The following is a 15491-nucleotide window of genomic DNA, read 5'->3' as shown; positions in this document are numbered from 1 at the left end:
AAACTGGAACGCACCAGAGCAGCACAGAGAACAGGCACCATCATCCAAAATAAAGAGTGATTTTAACAAAATAAAATAAATAGTTGAAATATAACATAATATTTAGGCATATGGAATATATAATGACATATCGAAGTAAACTATAAGTCTATAAACCAATGTTAGCAGAACCAGACCGGTCGAGGCATCAGTTCAAGGTTCATTGGTTGGACCGAGGTCAAACCAATGATAATTAAATAATATTTTTTAAATATATAACATATATTTAATAATACATAAAATGAAAAATACAAACAATATAAACATTTTCAACCTTCAAATTACACAAATTCCCACAAATAGGTTTTTCTGAAGTGCATTATCAAATCATAAAACAACACATACCTCAAAAAAAATATTCATAACTAAGTAGAAAGTACGTTACCAATTATGTCCAACAAAGCAAAATATATAGGTTCGTACTGTTTACATTGTCATATAAAAAATCACAAAACATAACAAACCATTATTTATCAATAAGTATAATTAGTACTAAAGACAACATCATTCCCAAGTCCTAACTAATCATCATAAGTGTCAAAGTCATTAAGGTTGAATTTCAATCCTCCAAATGACGATGTGCTAGGATTTGCACCACTTCCACCAACAATATCATTCCCAAGACCAAGATCATTTGAATCCAAGATAGGTGAAACGTTAATTTCTTCATCACCTAATTAAATAGCATGAAAGGGAAAAGTAAAATTTCAACTCTAGAGTGATACTTTAAAATTTGAAACTAAATCAATAAGAAAAATATTAACCCACAACATTACTTGATTCACCTACTATCGGGATTGCATTTTCTTCTTAAATAGAATTCTCGTTGTCAAGTTCATTAGCATCAAACTTAGGAGGTTCTTCTTCCCTAACTACCCAAAAATCAACCTTATCAATGCTTTCATAATCAATGGGATCATATGGTCTCTACTTCAAGTCCCTTCTAAAATAAAACGTTAAAAAGAAAATATCAAGTTAGCACGATAGCTAAGCTAAAAAAACAAGTGAAGAATAATATTTTGACATAAATAAACCTATATACCTTTTCTTCAAATGCAAGTTACAAGTAATATAAACATGATCACTTAGCCTTTAATGTTCAAGTCTATTTCTTTTCTTAGTATGGATGCGCTCAAAGAAACTCCAATTTCTTTCACACCCTGAAGATGATGAAGTTTGGCTAAGAAGACTGAGGGTTATCTTTTGCAATATTGAAGCATTATTCCCATAATACATCCACCATTGATCTACAAAACATATAAATATTTATCAATCTCTTCCATAAACAAAAAGATCCAAATATTTACAGCAAAATAAGTTTAAACTTTAAATTCAAATTTACCCGGACGTATTTGTGTGATCGCTTTCAAAGAACTTTCTCGAGCAAAAGAACGAGCCCGAGCACGATACATTTGCATCTCTTCAAGGGCTTTGGGCAAGTCAAGACAAATACCTTTTATGTCAAACAAATCAAGAAGTCCTTGAACAACACTCCCCTTTTCACGAAAATTAGCACCATAAAAGAATGATGGATTCTAAAAATAAGGAACTGCTTGAAGAGTACGCTTCAAGTGTTTATTCGATCGAGCCTTATTAAAATTTGTGTAGGGCTTATACAAATGGCTCTTATTATTGAACATCACCCTTATTGCACTCTTTGCCCTTTGCATGTCATCATAAACATATCCCATAGAAGGTTTTTCATCCCCATCTACAGTTCTTAATAATTGAATAATGGGAGCTACAATTTTTGACACAATAAAACAATCATTCCATAATTTTTGATCTAAAATTATACTTTTAACAGTTTTTCCAGCTACAGTCTTTGCTAATGCTAGATTAACAAAGTGTTTATCCACAACTAGAGCTTCCAAATGGTTCTGCTGATCATGAATATTTTTTCAGTGTAATAAAAGTGGTTGCTTAACCTAGTCACTCCCGGGCCATCAATTTCTCTCCAACCATCTCTTTTCCTAAGCCAAGACAAGAACACCATATGATTGTAGACAAATTTAATTACCTTTGAAGCTTTTGAGGCAACATCTACAATATGAGGTAGGCTACCAATTTTCTTCAAAAGGAGATTCAAGCACTGAGCATCACATGAAGAGTAGAAGATGGTGCTATACTTTCATAAAGTAATCTACCATAAACTACATAATTGGCAGCATCATCTGTCACTATATGAACCAAGTTCCCAGGCCCAACCCATTCAATAACTTAGAAAATAGGTTGCACAACGTCGGAGCATCTTTCACAACATCAGATGCATCAAAATATTTCACAAATGATATACTTGCACCACAATAAACAAGTAATTTATGAAATGAGAAATAATACTAGAGACTAATGAATCTAAACACAACATCAAAGCACCAAAAAAATTGATCAAAGTTCTTAGCCTTTGATCACTCCACCCATCAACCATGATTCGACAACCAGTCCGAGCCCAATTAGCTTGTTGACTTTCGTAGAGTAATTGCCATTCTTTTTTGCAATCCTTCAACAAGTTAATTCTTAATTCTTGATAACATGGGCCCCTTGAAATCAGAACCAATGGCAGCACTAAATGTCAAAGTAGGAGAGGAGGCAAATGATGAACATTGGTTTTCGTTACCAGAAATGGGAGTTGTTGCTGCTACAACCTTTCAGCTGATCTTGATCACGCTTTCGGTTGATGGTTCATCTACATTTGTACCCATTGCTGGAGCACCACCCACTGAACCGCTTTGCATAGTACTTGGACATGTTGACAAGATCCACTGGGTGCAGGTATTATTGTATATTGCTCTAATCTCTAGTTTGTTTTGATGTTATATTGCTTCTAACCTTTTCTATTTAGGTGAAATTGGCAGAAGGTCACCTATTCCCAAAAATTGTTCCCCTATGGGATAGGAACTGTGAGTCAGAAGCAAGTGAGTGGAAAGAGTTTTTGAAGGACCGAATGCCAATTGTAAACCCACCGGCTGCAGAACCATCAATGGTACATCTTAAGGACACCCCCATTAACGATCTCAGTTCAGTGGCGGAGATAGAAGTAGACAACTGGAAAGAGGGTACAGCGGACCAAATGCCAATTGCAAATTCAACGGTTGCAGAACCACCACTGGTAGATCTTAATGACACCTCCATTAAGGATCTCAGTTCAGTGTTCGCGGAGATAGAAACAGACAACTGGAAAGAGGGTACAGCGGACCAAATGCCAATTGCAAATTGCAAATTCAACGGTTGCAGAACCACCAGTGGTAGATCTTAATGACACCTCCATTAAGGATCTCAGTTCGTATAACAGGTTGAAAATATGACGATTGTATAACATTAAATGGAATGCAAGCATCAAAGCACCATCTTGCAATAGTCATATTAGCTTTTTGTACGGCTTCCTTGCTAGATATGACACTTCTTAGAGTTGGTTGGGACCCAAGAGTTGTTGTTGGAGTAAAAATACTACAAACTTCGACATTAGCTTTCCTTTTTCCTCCAATTAGAGTATATGTTGGTGTTTTAGTTGGGATATCGTTAGTTTGTTTGCCTTCATCAAGAATCTTATCACCAAATGCTTCATCAAGGTCTCCATTATTTTTCTAATCTTTGATACTTTTCAGTGCCTCTTTCATTTGATGGAAAACATATGGAGGAACTTTCTTACAAGAGCTTATTTTGCTCATATGTACGCAAGATGATGCTTCATCCTATTTATGCCCCCTCCTTTACAAGGCCAATGTATACATTAGTTCTTCCTTCTTCCTTCTTTTAGAAATGCAAAATTCTCCCAAGTTGGATTCATTTTCCCACGAGAGTTAACAAAAGCTCCAACGATTTCTTGTGCATTATTATTAGCATCTGGAGAAAGATTAACTTAGGGATTATTGCTTCATGGTTCCTACAATTAAATTAAAACAAGCTCACATAACTCATTAGGACAACAACATAAACTTACAACAGTAGGGGAAATCAAATACGGAAAAAGGAAAATATGGATAGTATCATAAATTCATTAAACATCAACCATAACAAATAAGTCAAATTCAAACATCAACCATTGAACTTAGTAAGGAAAATATGGTCACAACTCACAAACAAATAAGTCACTGCAAAATTTTACCTCTGAACCATTCTATTAGAAAAGACAAGGATGCATTTTTTCAGAAACAAAATTGAGAAATTCATGGCTCTTGACAAGTTGAATGGTCACCAAGTGTGAGAAGTGGTTCGTGAATTTCCCAAGAGCACTGAAGTGATAGAGTGCAATGTTCCAGGCCACGGAGTTTCCCATAATTGGGTCAAAAGAAGTTTATTATGGGATTTGTCATGTTAGAGACACAACCGTTTGAGGCATAACCTAGATCTTATGCATATAAAAAAAATGTATTTGAGAATGTATTTCACATAGTTATGAACAATAGGAGAATACTAAAGACAAAGAAAATGCAAGATGAATCAGATGTAAATATCGTGGCATTTTCTGAATCTAGGACTGTGATTCAGATGAATCTAGGACTGTTCTTTTTTACTTGAGTTTATAAATATCGTGGCATTTTCTGAATTAGACATTTATATCTTCACTTTCGGGATAATTGCATAAATGCTTGCAGCAACTCAGTTAAGACTAATATTGAAGACATGACTTTATTTTAGCTGTCCATTTTCTGATGAATCAGTTATATAGTGGCAGATTGTCATTGCTTTGTTGGCATTATCTTACTATTTCAACGACCTCCTTAATTTTGTTGTTCTAAACCTCTTCAGATATCTATGAAGTCAATTAAAAAGGGGAAACAAAAGAAGTGTGCACGAATTACAACATGCACTTCTAATAAGTCACAAATACACATACCATTGATAATTCCATAAGATAACCCTCAGATTTAGGCTTAATTGCACATTTAGTCCCTCACTTATACCTTTTCACGATTCTGGTCCCCAATAAAAATCAATTGCATTACACATCCCCAACGAATAAGACCGTTTGCAAAATTGGTTTTCCGTCCAAATTTTAACTGTTTCTGGATAAAATAAATAAAACCCCAAAAAATCATCATCTTTATTTTTTTCTTTCATCATTCATGATGTTCATCTTCCCATTTCAGAAAAATCCCAGAAAAACCCAAGTTGAACAAACCATGCCCAAAAAATAATCACATAAAAATCGCCCAACAAATCTCAATTCTCCTTCGTTTAAATCTCAGAACCGTTCCCAAAATAGAAAAAAATGAATCTAAGCATTAAATTGACACTTGTTGTCATGTATCCAAGAAAAATAATCGAACAATGAATAAGGACTGCATTTATGTTATTCACCCTTAAACAAACAACGAAGAACACTGCCACATAGTTTTCCAAGAATCCAAGCTTTCATGTCAACATGGCATCTCATGTAATTGAAATAGGTATCCACACTCACTGGGTGTCCAAACCAGATCCATGTGCCCATCTTCAACCCGAGCCGCAAAAATGAGAAAAAAGAAGAAACCTTTAGGGTTCGATTGGTGAAAATGATGAAATCACGGTGGACCTTTGTCAACCATGGAACCCAGAAACCTCTCTTCTTCAACCCAACATCCTTCTTCTATCCCTGAGTTGCTAAATCGAAGCCCTCATCATATCAACTCACTGAGAAGCAAGCCCAACAAATCTGGTGTATTGTCTAAACGAGGATCAGAGGGAGACAGGTTTGTGTGTTTAGGGTTGATTACAAATTGGATCTGATGCTTGATATTGAGAGGAATTATAATGGTGGTATTTGGGTGTTCATGGCAAAGAAGAAAATAAATGGTAGAATGGAGATGAAATTCGTCAATTTGAGGGAATGAGGAATAGGTTTTGAAGGTTCAGTGATGTGGGGTTTGAGTGTTTACAAAAGGCTCTTTCTAGCTATTGAGAAAGACGAGAGGGAATGGAGATGAGCTACCTAGAGACAAGGACGTGAATGTTAAAATTATTTGAGAGGTTGGACATTGATTAAAACTTTGCTCATATGTGCTTTGATTGTTAGGTCTGAGGAGGATATTGAAATTTTTATTTTCTGTATTTTTTTATGGAGAAGATGAACATTCATATGATTCTAATTTTTTGTTTATTTATTTATTTATTTACCCAGAAACTATTAAAATTTGGACGAAATTGGACGGAAAACCAATTCTGCAAACGGTGGTATTCGTCGGGGACGTGTGATGCAATTGATTTTTGTTAGAGACCAGAATCGTGAAAAGGGTATAAGTGGGTGATCAAATGTGCAATTAAGCCTCAAATTTGCCACCAACCCACTCTACCTCAACCTAGTCTCCCTCAATATATTATACCTTAGTCTCACCATCAAAACGCTCTTCCTCAACCTAATCACCCTCAAACCACTCCTCCTCAACCTAGGAAACCTAAATATACTCTACCTCATTCTCACCCACAAACCACTCTTCCTCAACCTAGGAAACCTCAATATACTCTATCTCAATCTCACCCTAAAACCACTCTTCCTCAACCTAGTCAACATTAATCCACTCTTTCTTAACCTAGGAAACCTCAATATACTCAACCTCAATCGAACGTAACCCTCCAACCACTCCTTCTCAACCTAGTCAACCTCAACCAATTCGAGCTCAATCTCACCCTCAAGTAACTTTACCTCAACCTCAAGCGTCATCTACTTCTTCTAGTCATGTTAGTGGAGGAAATGATGATAGGAGAATTGTGATACTCCAAGAAGATGATGGGTGAGTTATTTGATTGTCTCAAGTCTTAAAACTTGTTATACGTTTTTAATGTTATGATTTTTTTACTGTTTCATTTATTGTTTTGTTGTACATAGGTTTGATAGGTACTAGTTGGTAGTTGGGGCTTTAACTTCAATTATACGTAGTAAGTTTGAAGAAGCTCAGCCATCATGGAAGAAGCTACAACCGATCGAGATATGTTGTTTGATTTATTTAAGGTAATCAGATCTCAAGATTTGATAAAAAAGTATAAATAATATTTTATGTTGTTTTGGAAATAAATCTAATGGAGTCACACTTTTTCCTTTCTTTTCAAATTCATTGCAGGCAATGTTTACATGGCCTCCTCAGTATGAAGACTTGGTGTGATGTAATTTTGAGAAACGAGGTGCAGCCAAATGTCACAAATAATGCAGGAAGTTCAACAAAAGTTAGATAGGAAACCAGATTGGATTGGGAAGCAAGTATGGGCAGAATAGAAGGCACATTGAGAATCTCCTCATTTCATAGTAAAGTCTAAAATAAGTAAAAGAAATTGTAGGTCAATGGCAGGTGCATCTATTCACAACGGTGGATCAATAACTCATCGGTTGCATTAGAAGAGAATGGTATTGTTAATGCCCCACTATTTTTATAATTTACTTAACAATATTAGTAATACAAAATATCATTTATCAATTATAGAGGGAAGAAAGTGGAGCAGATCCACCCTTGACTAATTTTTATTTTTGCACTCATCGAAGAAAGGATCAAAGGTTGGTGGGTCCTCATGCAAAATTTGCTTTTGTAAGTATCATCTAAAATCTTTCTTCTTTTTAATGGTTTAGTTGTGTATGCTTTACAAGTAGTTCTTATAGTACTAGTTTAGCATGTAAATTTTTTTCCAGAGACTCATCATTTCTCTTTCCATATTCTGATCTAGTTTGAGGGTTGAGGTTCTTCAACTTTGGTAGGGGTAGGAGAGTTCAAGGTTTGTCTTGTTTTTATTTGAGTAGAAAAATCTAGTGCAAACTGGTCATGGCTTCAAGATGAAAGGTTTTGAGTTTCTGTTGCACTAGAATATTGTGTTGGCATGAACTGATCATGAATTCTAGAAGAAGGGTGTTGGGGTTTCGGTTCAGCTGGTAACTCTGGTACATAAAATTTCTAGTAAAGTTCTGGTCATAAATATTTGTAAAACTTATTACACAACATTGTATTGTTTGTTTAATTAGAGATAGCTATGGTATTCCTATTTTATTATTGCAGTATAGTGTCCAACACTATTTTGCTTCCTTTATCATATATGTCTTCTTTCAAACTGCTCTATTTCTCAAATTTATTAAAACTTATGCAGGAAAAGTTTGAAAAGAAAAAGTTAGAGATATCTACACAAAACACATCATCAATGGACTTTGAAAATGAAGAGAGTAGTCAACAATCAATTATGCCATCAGATGTAGATATATGGATAGATTCATTTGGAAAGAAGTAAGGGAGGATATTTGGATTTGGTGGATCTTTAAGCATCTTCAAGTTTCACGACAAATCGTTATACTACTACAGAGGATGTTGATGTAATTAGAAATCAAGTTCAAGCCTTAAATGAATCATTACTACAAGAGCAAAGTTAGAGATGAGAAAGGAGAATGTGAAAATGAGATCGAGAAAAGTTAAATGAGACTAAAAAGCATCTAGTCTCATTAATGAAGCACTTAGGATATGATGCGTCTTGATGACCCGGGATTTAAGGCTATTTTTCCTAGTTTATTTGCATGCATTTTACTATAATATTTAAGATATTTTAGTCATTTTAGGACACTTTAGGCTTATTTCATGCATTTTAATATTTTTATTTAGTTTTAGTATTTTTCTACATTTTATATTATTTTTCTAGATTTTATTAGGATTTAAATTAGCTTTATATTCTATTTAATTATTATTAGGATTTATTTACTTTAATTTAGGATTAGATAAGTTAATTTTAAGATGTTATCTTATTTTTATCTCTTATCTATTTTTATTTGCTTTATTTTAGGAGAAGATTTGGAGAAAAAAATAAGAAATTATTGAAAATTCGGAATTAAAAAAGAATTCTGGAGGCTGGAATCATGCGCAGCACAAGTGCACAAGCTTATCATGCACCTGCGCCTTGATCGTGACACGTGGAGAACTCTGGAAATGAAAGCCCAGGATCGCGCGAGTGCACAGCTATACAATGGGCGCGTCCGCACTGAATCATTTTCTGCGCCAGAAAAGACAAAATAGGCACAGAACACGAAAAAGCACTATAAAATCAGTTTTAAACCTATTTTTTTGGGATCTTTTTCATCTTTCTTTTCTCCTAAACCAAATAAAAAAACCTTTGGGAGACTTGGAAGCAATTTTTTGGTGGAGAGGAAGGCTAGGCCCTTGAGGGCCGGTGTCAGGGCCATGGAGGAGGTGACAGCTTCTCCGGATGTCCATGGCTCCGTTCTATTTTGGGTTTTGCTTTTCTTTTTACCTATTTTATTGTTTTGACTCTCTTTTAGTATTTGGGATGACTTTATTTGATTTTCTTTCTTGTTCAATATACTTTTATGCAATTATAAGTATGTGTTTCCATTATTTGGCGTTTCTCTCTATGCTTAGTGCTTCTATTGGTCGATTGATAATTTTAAGGGTTTATATTAATTCGTAAATAAATTGAGAAATTGATATGAGTTAATGTAGCTTAGTTCATAAGAAGAGGAAAAACACCTATGTCTTAGGTTTAATAATTCTCTTTGCGCGTTCATTTATCTTTTACCAATTTGATGCTTTTTAGGATTTACATGACAATTGAGAAGTTGGTGTAAATTTAGTTTATGAGAGGAACCACCCTTGCATCAGTCATCTTAAGAAAGACATGTCTTAGGTAGGGTTAAGGTTTTCTAGGTGACAATAGGAGACATTAACTCTTAGGTATGAATATCATGAGTTGGAAAAGAGATCTATACCGAGTGACTAGTCGGGATACTCACCTCTCTAGGATATGATTATCTAGTATCCCGACTAGTCACTCGGTATAGATCTCTTTTCCAACTCATGATATTCATACCTAAGAGTTAATGTCTCCTATTGTCACCTAGAAAACCTTAACCCTACCTAAGACATGTCTTTCTTAAGATGACTGATGCAAGGGTGGTTCCTCTCATAAACTAAAATTACACCAACTTCTCAATTGTCATCCAAATCCTAAACAACATCAAATTGGTAAAAGATACATGAACGCGCAAAGAGAATTATTAAACCTAAGACATAGGTGTTTTTCCTCTTCTTATGAACTAAGCTACATTAACTCATATCAATTTCTCAATTTATTTACGAATTAATATAAACCCTTAAAATTATCAATCGACCAATAGAAGCACTAAGCATAGAGAGAAACGCCAAATAATGGAAACACATACTTATAATTGCATAAAAGTATATTGAACAAGAAAGAAAATCAAATAAAGTCATCCCAAATACTAAAAGAGAGTCAAAACAATAAAATAGGTAAAAAGAAAAGCAAAACCCAAAATAGAACGGAGCCATGGACATCCGGAGAAGCTGTCACCTCCTCCATGGCCCTGACACCGGCCCTCAAGGGCCTAGCCTTCCTCTCCACCAAGAAATTGCTTCCAAGTCTCCCAAAGGTTTTTTTATTTGGTTTAGGAGAAAAGAAAGATGAAAAAGATCCCAAAAAAATAGGTTTAAAACTGATTTTATAGTGCTTTTTCGTGTTCTGTGCCTATTTTGTCTTTTCTGGCGCAGAAAATGATTCAGTGCGGACGCGCCCATTGTATAGCTGTGCACTCGCGCGATCCTGGGCTTTCATTTGCAGAGTTCTCCACGTGTCACGATCAAGGCGCAGGTGCATGATAAGCTTGTGCACTTGTGCTCCGCATGATTCCAGCCTCCAGAATTCTTTTTTAATTCCGAATTTTCAATGATTTCTTATTTTTTTCTCCAAATCTTCTCCTAAAATAAAGCAAATAAAAATAGATAAGAGATAAAAATAAGATAACATCTTAAAATTAACTTATCTAATCCTAAATTAAAGTAAATAAATCCTAATAATAATTAAATCGAATATAAAGCTAATTTAAATCCTAATAAAATCTAGAAAAATAATATAAAATGTAGAAAAATACTAAAACTAAATAAAAATATTAAAATGCATGAAATAAGCCTAAAGTGTCCTAAAATGACTAAAATATCTTAAATATTATAGTAAAATGCATGCAAATAAACTAGGAAAAATAGCCTTAAATCCTGGGTCATCACACCACTATACCCAACGACAGCTTGTCCTCAAGCGTAAACTTAAGGTTGCTTGTCCTCAAGCTCAAGAAAATAGTTCAAAGTAAGATGCTAATATACATATTTTCACAAAAGATACATGGGACGAGTTCCTCAAAATAGTTCATGCAAAGAATAAAGCTTTAAAAACCGAGTAACCTTTAGTAAGTGCAAACAAGTATTATAGAAAATACCAAGATGTGGGGTTTCACATTTTATTCCTAATTCCCCAACCCCATATTGAGAATCCACTAATGATGGCCAACAGTCTTATTTTAGTATGAGCACACACATGTTCTTTCCTTTTCAACTTAGCTTTGTCTCAACCCTTCACATGATAGAAGACACGAGACCTGGAGCACGAGCGTGTACGACCACGTCAGCCCATGTTTTATAATTTTTTTATTTAAAAAGTGAAAAATTACAAACTCCACAGTCCACACTCAAAGTAAACCCTCCAAAATTTCTGATTTAGAAACTGTAGTGTTGGCGCCAAATCTTCTATTTCCGCCCAAATCCAAATCTTCTGTTTTCGCCCAAATTCATCTGTTCCAGAAGAGTTGATGAGAAGAGTTGTGCCGTCGTGGCGTTGAAGAGAGCTGCTTCACTGTCTTGTTCTTGCGCCCAAAACCTTGTGCTTTAGAATTTGTTGTCGCCGTCATCCCGTGGGAAGAGTTCATCCCTCCACCTTGTTGACTCTGCACTTGGTGGCTTCTTCATTTTTTCCGCTTCACAATATAAGTATGATTTTGTGTTCATATATCTTAACAATTGATAGTTGTCTAATGTCTAGTTTGTTTGTTTGATTAATTCACTAGTTTTTTTGAAAAATTCTTGCAACAGTGGAAGACAATGTTTCCTCACGTGAAGAAGCAGAAATGACTACTGAAGTTAATGAAAAAGATCATGATGATCATGATGAATTAGAAGCATCTCATGAGGATGAAGAACCTAAAGTTGGGATGACATTTAACTCTGAAGATGAAGCTAACAGGTATTACAAGAATTATGCTCGACTTATGGGTTTTGGAGTTTGTAAAATAAATTCTAAAAATGGAGATGATGGGAAAAAATATATTACTATAGGATGTAGTAGAGCAAGGAAGTATAAGAATAATTCGAAGAATCTTTTGAAGCCAAATCCTACTACAAAAACAGAATGTAAGGCTAGATTGAGTGCATGTGTTAGTTCTGATGGAACAGTTGTGGTTTCAAGAGTTAATCTTGGGCATAATCATGATCTAAGCCCAACAAAAGCACGATTTCTTAGGTGTAACAAGAATTTGGAGCCTCGTATAAAAAGGAGATTGGAACTTAATGATCAAGTTGGGATTAATGTGAGTAGGAACTTTAGAGCCTTTGTTGTTGAAGCAAATGGGTATGACAATCTTACATTTGGAGAAAAAGATTGTAGAAACTATATTGACAAGGTAAGACGCTTGCGGCTTGGGACAGGAGATGCCCAAGCAATTCAAAACTATTTTGTTAGAAAACAGAAACAAAATAGTCAATTTTATTATGTCATGGATGTGGATGATGACAGCCATTTACGAAATGTATTTTGGGCAGATGCGAGATCTAGGATTGCGTATGAATATTTTGGTGAAGTTATCACATTTGATACCACTTATTTGACAAATAAGTATGACATGCCCTTCGCTCCTTTTGTTGGAGTAAATCATCATGGCCATTCTATGTTGCTTGGTTGTGCTCTGCTATCAAATGAGGATACTCAAACTTTTACTTGGTTGTTCTCAAGATGGTTAGAATGTATGCATGGACGTGCTCCCAATGCTATAATTACTGATCAAGATAGAGCAATGAAAAATGCAATTGAGGCTGTTTTTCCAAAGGCTCGTCATCGGTGGTGCTTGTGGCATATAATGAAAAAGGTTCCAGAGAAGTTGGGCAGACACTCTAATTATGAGTCCATCAAGAAGCTTCTGCATGGTGCTGTATACGATTCTTTTAGCAGGTCTGATTTCATGGAAAGATGGGAGAAAATGATTAAGGATTATGAGCTGCATGATAATGATTGGTTGAAAGGGTTGTTTGATGAGAGAGATCGTTGGGTTCCTGTGTTCTTGAGAGACACGTTTTGGGCTGGAATGTCAACAACACAGCGGAGTGAAAGTATGAACTCATTTTTTGATGGGTATGTAAACTCGAAGACCACACTGAAGCAGTTTGTTGAACAATATGACAATGCATTGAGAGATAAAATCGAGAAGGAAAGCTTGGCTGATTTTGGTTCATTTAATACAGAAATAGCTTGTGTGAGTATTTTTGGCTTTGAGTCTCAAATCCAAAAAGCATTTACCAATGCAAAATTCAAAGAATTTCAAGTAGAGATTGCTTCTATGATGTATTGCAATACTTGCTTTGAGAAAATGGATGGCTTGCAGTCAATATATTCTGTTACAGAAACCAAGAAAGTATTTGACAAAATGAAAGATATAGTGTTCAAGATATCTTTCAATGAGGAAGATTGTCAATTTCAATGCACGTGCCTCTTATTTGAGTTTAGAGGAATTTTATGCAGGCATATCCTTTCTGTGCTTAAGCTTACAGGCATAACAGATTCAGTTCCATCTTGTTATGTTTTGTCACGTTGGAGAAAGGATATAAAAAGGAAGCACACACTTGTCAAATGTGGTTTTGATAATTTAGCTGGAAATACTGAATTGCAACGACTTAACAAAGCATGTGACGCCTTTTATGAAGCTGCTTCTGTGGGGATAAATACTGATGATGATTTAGTAACAGTAATGAATTGGATCAATAGCTTAAAGAATGAGTTAAGCTGCAAAGAAACACCTCCCGAAATGAATACAACACCAATTACAGATCAAGACAACTCAATTCAGGAAGAAGGTACTAAGATTCTTGACCCTAAGGTAACTCGAGGTAAAGGGTGTCCTCGTTCAAAAGGGAAGGCTTCTAACAGCTTAAAGAATGAGTTAAGCTGCAAAGAAACACCTCCCGGAATGAATACAGCACCAATTACAGACCAAGACAACTCAATTCAGGAAGAAGGTACTAAGATTCTTGAACCTAAGGTAACTCGAGGTAGAGGGCGTCCTCCTTCAAAAAGGAAGGCTTCTAAAGTTGATCAAATTGTAAACAAGAAGATTGCAACAAAGAAAACGCAGGAAGGCAACCAAAAAAGCAAAAATGTTCAAAGTCAAAACAAGGTAATCTATTTTTTTTTAAATTCTGATTCTCTACTGAAATGTAAAAAGTATGTCTAATTGTAGCTATTTGATGACAGGGCTCAAGTACATCTAGTGTTCATGTAAATAAGAATGATGGATTTATAAGATCTCAAATTATCAATGAGATTGGAACACAAGAGAGCATTCAAGTAAATGAATTTTATTACTGTCATTCTCAGTTCTTGTTTAATTTATAAGAAATGACTGATTTGTACCTATATATTAATAGGATGGGCAAAGTTGCTTTTTGAGTGGCAATGGTATTATAAATCATTTAGCTCCCTTCAATCCAAATCAAAATCACATTGGTCAAGTAAATCAGGTGCAAACATTGAGTACTCTATATTTTTTATTTTCAATATTTATTCTTTGAAAGTAGCTGAAGTGATATATTCATTTTGCAGGTTCCATATTATGCTCAAATAGTAAACCGTGGTATTGGCTATTATGAACTTGTACAGGTATTGTTCTTTATTTTGTGTCAATATGATTCTTGAATACAAATTTATCAATTCATCAATTCCTTTGTCTGTTTGTGTTTTTGGTAGGCACAACATCATATAAATAATCAGCCATCATCATCAAGACATGATCAGCCATAATCATCAAGACATGAAGCATAAAAACATGAGATGAATGATTGACCATGACTTCTTTGGGACATGAAGCCAATGTTATTAGCTACTTTCAATTAGATATGTTGGTGTTATTGAAAGAATAACTTGCTTTTGCCACTGTTTTCTTTATTGGTATGACCTTAATATTTTTATTCTTACTGATTTTGTTCACTGATCTAATCAGATGATTAATTTATTGTCTACATTGAAATCTGTTTAGAATTGCTATACAGGTTCTGTTTTGGTTTCTTTTAGTACAATTTTGGTTATCAACTTAACTAAGTAGTGGTGGTGCTGCTTCTACATAGAAAAATAAAGCTCAGGTTATGCTTCATTAAGTGGTTGCTTCTATATAGGAAAAAATATGACAAGCACAGCTCAAATTATGCTTGATTAAGTAACTGGTACCAAGATAAGAACCATATGGCAGATATGCTGATTCTTTATTTAAAATTCATATCTGAACTGGAACTGGTTGACAAAATAATTGAGTCTAAAACTGGTACCATTTTACAGTTTACTCCATTAGCTTTCTTACAAAAAAAAAACAGCACTCAAATATGCCAAGCACATCTCAAGTTAGAAGAACAGCCCAACAAAATTAAAATATCTGTTGTGGAATGTGA

General features: G+C 34.8%; 1 protein-coding gene across 1 annotated transcript; it reads left to right on the top strand.

The window, feature by feature from the left end:
• Positions 1-2571: 2571 nt before the first annotated feature.
• LOC130736488 (protein FAR1-RELATED SEQUENCE 6-like) lies at positions 2572-14850 on the top strand. Its single transcript, XM_057588315.1, has 8 exons — positions 2572-2811; positions 2882-3284; positions 11877-13930; positions 14093-14227; positions 14305-14397; positions 14478-14561; positions 14653-14709; positions 14797-14850. Exons 1-8 carry the CDS (start codon positions 2572-2574, stop codon positions 14848-14850), a joined length of 3120 nt encoding a protein of 1039 aa, XP_057444298.1.
• Positions 14851-15491: the final 641 nt, after the last annotated feature.

The sequence above is a fragment of the Lotus japonicus genome, chromosome 2 (genome assembly GCF_012489685.1).
Source record: "Lotus japonicus ecotype B-129 chromosome 2, LjGifu_v1.2".
Lineage (NCBI taxonomy): Eukaryota > Viridiplantae > Streptophyta > Magnoliopsida > Fabales > Fabaceae > Lotus > Lotus japonicus.
This window is presented reverse-complemented; position numbering and strand designations above follow the sequence as displayed.

Coding starts and splice junctions, on each gene's coding strand:
- LOC130736488 (XM_057588315.1), top strand. CDS start 2,572: ATGGGCCCCTTGAAATCAGAACCAATGGCAGCACTAAATGTCAAAGTA. Junction 3,285..11,876: donor CGGTTGCAGAACCACCAGTG/GTAGATCTTAAT, acceptor TTCTTGCAACAG/TGGAAGACAATGTTTCCTCA. Junction 14,562..14,652: donor ATCAAAATCACATTGGTCAA/GTAAATCAGGTG, acceptor TTCATTTTGCAG/GTTCCATATTATGCTCAAAT.